We start from the raw sequence: 6,000 nt of genomic DNA on the forward strand, positions 1-6,000 counted from the left end.
TTTTTTGTTTCTGGCTTCTTTCATTCAACATAAAGTTTTGGAGACTGGTTTTTGTTTTTGCATGTAGCAGTACTTTGTCTTTTTCACTATTATGTGGGATTCTAATTTATGAATATACCACAATTGATTTATTTATTCTCTTGTTTATGGTCATTGGGTTATTTCCAGTTTGAGGCCACTATAAATAAAGCTTCTATAAACATTCAGATGCAAACCTTTTCGTGAACATTTATTTTTATGTCTCTTGGTAAATACTTAAGCATTGAATTGCTGGGTCAGAAGGTAGGACAATGTTGAGTGCTATAAGAAACCACATAAGATCTTTCTCCAAAATTCTAGTATCATTTTACATTCCTGCTAACAATGTATGAGAGTTCCAGTTGCTCCACATCCTTGTCAACATTTGGCGTTGTCAGTCTTTTTCATCTTATTCATTCTTGTGTGTGTGTAGTAGTCTCACTGTGTGTGTAGACCTCTTTAAAAAAATCAGTGCCAAATTCTCATCCACTTCATAAAATGCCTGAACTGGAAGGACTTTAACTTTTAGATGAGGAAACTGAGGTCTGGAGAGGAAAAGAGACTGACCCACCATTTCACAGTGTATTAAAGGTAAAGCCAGATTAATAACCCAGGCTCCTGACAGCTGACCTAGGACTCACAATAAGAATGTGTCATTAAATTGAGCACCTATATGTGCCAAGCATTGAAGTAAACTGTCTCCTCTTCACTATTTAAGTCACTCATTCATTCATTCAACAGACACTCACTAAGCTTTCCCCTGGCCCAGTAACATTTTAGCACTACGGATACAGAAAGAAATAATAAAACCTCCTAGTTTACAAAGAACTCACTCTACTGAATGAGAATCTTCCATCCTTGATCCAAGTCTTATTTTTTTCCACTTTAGACATGGTAAGAGCCACATGCATTAGTGCATAAAGGGTGCTTTCATGAATGTAAAGGAAGCTGCTACAGCACTTTGAGAATCTTTTTGTTTGTCTGTTTGTTTGTTTGTTTTAATGGAGACTTGCTCTATCACCCAGGCTGGAGTGCAGTGGCACGACCTCAGCTCACTGCAACCTCCACCTCCCAGGTTCAAGCTATTCTCTTGCCTCAGCCTCCCAAGTAGCTGGGATTACAGGTGCCTGCCACCACACCTGGCTAATTTTTGTATTTTTAGTGAAGATGGGGTTTCCTCATGTTGGCCAGGCTGGTCTCAACCTCCTGACCTCAGGTGATCCACCTGCCTTGGCCTCCCAAAGTGCTGGGATTACAGGCGAGATTGATTACTATAGCAAAGATGGGCGGTGCTAACTCCAGATGATATATGTATTTTTGCTGTTTCCCTTCATTTTGTTTCCAAACTTTGGTCATCATGCACCACATATTCCCCTGAAAGAGATGAGTGTCCCTAGAGGAAGGCTAGAAGTCCAACAGCCCTGGGGGGAAGAAAAAGTTTTGTAGCGGGGAAGGATCTTTTCTCAACACTAATCGTTCAGGGAAGACCACTGGGGTCCCATGAGAACTGCCTGGTTATTTCTAAGATCAACTGGAAGTGGATTTCCAGGCCAAGACAGAGAAGAGGCCTTAGATATTACTTCATCCAGAAGTTTCTGTAGACAGACCATGGCTTGGATTAGCTGTCTAAATTTCACCCTCTATATGGAGATAGGTGGGGGAAACATTAATATGCAAATTCCGGGGTCTTACCTATAAGGATTCTAGTTCTATAGATCTGAGAGAGAAACCCCGAAATCCTTCCTTTAAAAAGGTTCCATGGGAGTTGGAGGGCTTTTAGGGTAGTGAAATTATTCTGTACATTATTATAATGGTGGATACATGTCATTATACATTTGTCAAAAACCATGGACTGTACAGTACCAAGAGCGAACCCAAATGTAAACTATGAATTTTGGTTGATAATGATGTGTCAATGTTAGTTCATCTATTGTAATGATGTTGATGGTCGGGGAGGCTATGTTGGTGGGTGAGGTATAGGTGGGAACTCATGAACTTTCTTCTCAATGTTGCTGTGAATTTAAAACTGTTCTAAAAAATAGTACATTAGAAAAATAGAAGCTCTATGGATTTATGCAACCATCAATAATTATAACACATTTCCCTACCCAAAACCGTTCCATGGTTTCTCAGTATCCTCACAACAAAGCTATGCTCCTTAGCCTGGTCTCCAGGGCCCTGTGAGGTCTGGCTCTGCCCTTCTCCCCATCACTCCTTACTTAGCACTTCTGAACATCTCTTAGTCCTGGGATAAACTCATTCTCATTCCAGAGTCTTCGCTCAGGCTGTTCTCTCTAGAAGCATTTTTGCCCTCACTTCAGCATCCCCCGTTTGCCAAAAAAATTCGTATATGTTCATTGGGTCTTGGCTTAGGTGTCACCTCTTCCAGGTATCCTTCCTTGATTGTCCCTGGCTGAATCAGGTGCTTTCCTTGGGCTTCCACAGCACACACACCCCACCCACTTTGCTTCCCCCAATTTGGCACTAATCACTCTCGTGTATAACTGTATTCATTTCCCTCTCCCCTGAAACGCTATCAGCCCAATGAGGCCCAATACTTTCTTTACTATTCAATCCTGAGTGTAAGCACAGGGCCTAGCACATAGAGGGTGGTCAAATCATGTGGATTGAATGGATGACTGAACCCAGTGGCTTCCACATCCTTTCAGTCCCTCCCCTCTTAAATCCTGTTTCTCTGCACACAAAAGTCTTGATGGTGGCTGAGGCATCCTGGCAGATAGCTGGCTTCATTCTCACGGCCGGCCAACCACTTCAGACCTATTTCTCCGTTAGGTGAACAAGATCCCACAGGTGCCTAATTAGCACTGTGGACTTCTGGAAGCTGCAACATCTCAAGAATGGTGAGGTGGAGTCTGTTCCTGGGGCATCCTGCCATGTCCCCTGTTAGATAGAAGAAGAAGGATTATGCAGCTCATGTCAGCAGCTCCTCGCTGTGCTGTCAAAGCAAGGCTCCTAGGTGAGCTGGCACAGGTGGTAGAATCAAGAGTGAAGAGGAGCAGGAACAGATACGAGCTAAAAGCCTGTCCTGCCCCTTGTTCCATATTCCAGGTGCTCTCCAAGTCCTTGGCGAGCTGTTTAGGTAGCAGGTTCTATAATGGCTTTGAAAGTAACAAGTGAGTACGGGCCATTTACTGGGGAAACTATGCCCCAGGTCCTCTATTCGGAAGAGCACCTTCTGATCAGGCCATGATCTCTGCAGAAAGACTTACCTTTGGGAAGCTCTTTTGCTTCCACTCACTCATTACAGCCTTTCTATGACTCTGTAAGTGGTACAGAAAGTAAGGCTCAGAAACTAGAATGGGTTTCCCTGATGCCACCCAATGTATCAGTCCAGGCTCCACACAGGAAACAAAATACAGTCTAGGTATCTTAAGCAGGAAGGGATTTAATACACGGAATCCAGGACATATAAGACCACTGGAATGGCAGAAGGAGCAAGTTCTAGGTTAAGTCTCCTAGAATAACTCCCAGAATATACAGAGCAGAGGCATATGGACAGCTACTGCCAGAATTATGCCAGATGCAAGACGCTGTTGCATTTCTAACACCACTGCCTCTTGATGTCTAGGATGTGGGAGAATGAAGTGAGGTCCCTGTTGCAGGAAAACCTCCAGTTACTACCACTACACTATTTGCCAATAGCAATAGCCACAAACTGCCAGAGAATGGACTCACATTAGCTTCCTAAATCTCACATCAGTACCTCTCATTGGCAGGAACAAATCTGCATCCAGAACCCTAGCTTTAAGAGAGTCTAGAAATATCCTGCTTAGGCTGGGCGCGGTGCCTCACTCCTGTAATCCCAGCATGCTGGGAGGCCGATGTGAGCGGATCACGTGAGGTCAGGAGTTCGCGACCAGCCTGACCAACATGGTGAAATCCCGTCTCTACTTTAAAAAAAATACAAAAATTACCCAGGCATAATTCAAGCTACTTGGGAGGCTGAGGCTGGAGAATTGCTTGAACCTGAGAGGCAGAGGTTTCAGTGAGCCAAGATCACACCATTGCACTCCAGCCTGGGTGACAGAGAGAGACTCCAACTCAAAAAAAGAAGAAAAAGAAAAAGAAAGAAAAAGAACTATCCTGCTTAGCTTTGTAGCCTCTCCAGGCCAAAGAAGGTGGAATGGAAGTTCAGTGAAGCCACGCAGAGAACCCAGCACTTAGGAAACCCCAGGCTGAATTCCAGCTCTGCCACTTTCTAATTGTGTGGTTTTGGGCAAGTGACAAAAATATGCTTTGCTTTCTTGTCACTATGACATGACAATGCCAGCAGCCATCTCCTAGAAGGGCTGAAAGGGTTAAATAAGATGATGCTTGCACAATGCTCAGTAGAGAGCCTGGAATACCGTAAGTCCTCAACAAATGGTAGGTGGGTGAGATCATTATTATTATTATCACAGTTTTAGAAAAGGCTAGCTCCTCTCATCTCCTTACCAACAGAACCATCGCCAAAAAAAAAAAAAAAAAAAAAAATCAGGTTACACAGTCACACAAAGTATTTTCATACTGCTTCTGAGAACAAGAATCCTTGTAGAAATATAATTTAGATACAGAATTCTTGAATTACCAGGGCTTTTCTTTAGCTTTTGGGGGACAATGGGAAAGAATACTAGAAGTTAAATTTATTGTGGGGAAAGCTTAGTATATGGTTAATCCCCCTCTGTGGAGCAGCTCCGAGAAGGGAGGAGAAAGAAAAAGAGGTTCTTGGTATTAATTCTCTCAGAAGCAAATGAATGCCTCACTTTGCTTGGGACCACAGAGCATGGGAGGAAAATAGTGAAATATCTTCATCTCCATCCAGTGTTTTGAGAGGATGGAAGAGAGTTATTAATCTGTTCCTAGAAGGGCAGCTGAGTCAGCAAAAAGAGGTGAGAAATCACAATCAGGCAGCCCTGTGTGTCCCTGCCCCCACTGGGATGCATGACGTTGGGCAGGTCGTGGTCTTCCTAGAACCTCTTCTTTCTCATCTGCAAAGTGGAGGTGATCTCTTCTCCCTGCTGGATGGCTATGAGGACACAAAGTCAGGCCATACCCTGAGTGTTCTGTTTTCCTGCCGCTGCCCATGGGCCTGCCAAAAATCACTGGGATTTATGAGCTCAAGCCAACGGAGAATGTATGTGATGGGGCACCAATTCCAGGACAAAAGTCTGATCTGGGTCTCTGTACCTCATGGAAGCTGGAGCCTGCACCTATAGCAGCCCACATTTCTTTTTTTCCATCAGGGCAGCGATGCAGGGAGACTGAAGAGACTTGCCAGACAAAAGAGGCGGTAAGGGGACCGTTTCCAATCGCGGTTTCAAAGTGTCAGGTATCAACGTAGCTATTTGCAGGTAACAAGCATCCTCAGACAGTGATGGAAGAGAAAAGCCACTCATGGATGGTGGTGTGTCTGAGTTGGAAGATGCCTCCCTATCCCTGCCACGCTTTGCATAAGTTGCTATGGGTGCCCCTCCCACGAAAGAGGCCAAAGTGATTAAAGGGCCATGATTGGCATCCTGGGGCCCTTTGCAGCAGGCACGACAACTCGACGCCCATTTGAGTGCCTGAGGATGGTGGTCCGGAAGGACCCACTGGCACGGTGGGAAGGCTCGATTAGCCCACCTGACAGCCGGACCCAGACCTGGCTGGCAGCAGCATATTGCTCACCGTCTGGCAAATAGACAGATTTTCACAAACCAGATTCCTCTTCACAGGCCTGGGCCCTTCCTGTCCAACTGTTCCGGCATCTGTTTCTCTTAAAATGTATTTATTACACCGAGAGGAATAATAATGGGGCCAGGTCTGAGGCCCCAGAGGCAGTGGCAGTTTCTCCACCCAGGGCTTCCTTGGGAAGCATTTGTGTCAGGGAAAATGGAGCAATGCTTAACCTGGGAAGAGTGTGCCCTTGGTCACTGGAGTTGGAGAGGGATTGGACATTGACCCAGGGTCTAAGACTGAAGGAGATATATTGGGGATGGTGGT

General features: G+C 44.9%; 1 protein-coding gene across 1 annotated transcript; it reads right to left on the reverse strand.

Annotated features, from left to right (window-relative positions):
* Positions 1–2,631: 2,631 nt before the first annotated feature.
* LOC115892835 lies at positions 2,632–3,281 on the reverse strand. Its single transcript, XM_030915305.1, is given in 4 exon segments — positions 2,632–2,784; positions 2,786–2,904; positions 2,907–2,919; positions 3,249–3,281. Coding segments are annotated over 4 exon segments (318 nt in total).
* Between the last annotated feature and the right edge of the window lie 2,719 nt (positions 3,282–6,000).

This window comes from Rhinopithecus roxellana, chromosome 13 (assembly GCF_007565055.1).
Source record: "Rhinopithecus roxellana isolate Shanxi Qingling chromosome 13, ASM756505v1, whole genome shotgun sequence".
In the NCBI taxonomy this organism is placed as follows: Eukaryota; Metazoa; Chordata; class Mammalia; order Primates; family Cercopithecidae; genus Rhinopithecus; species Rhinopithecus roxellana.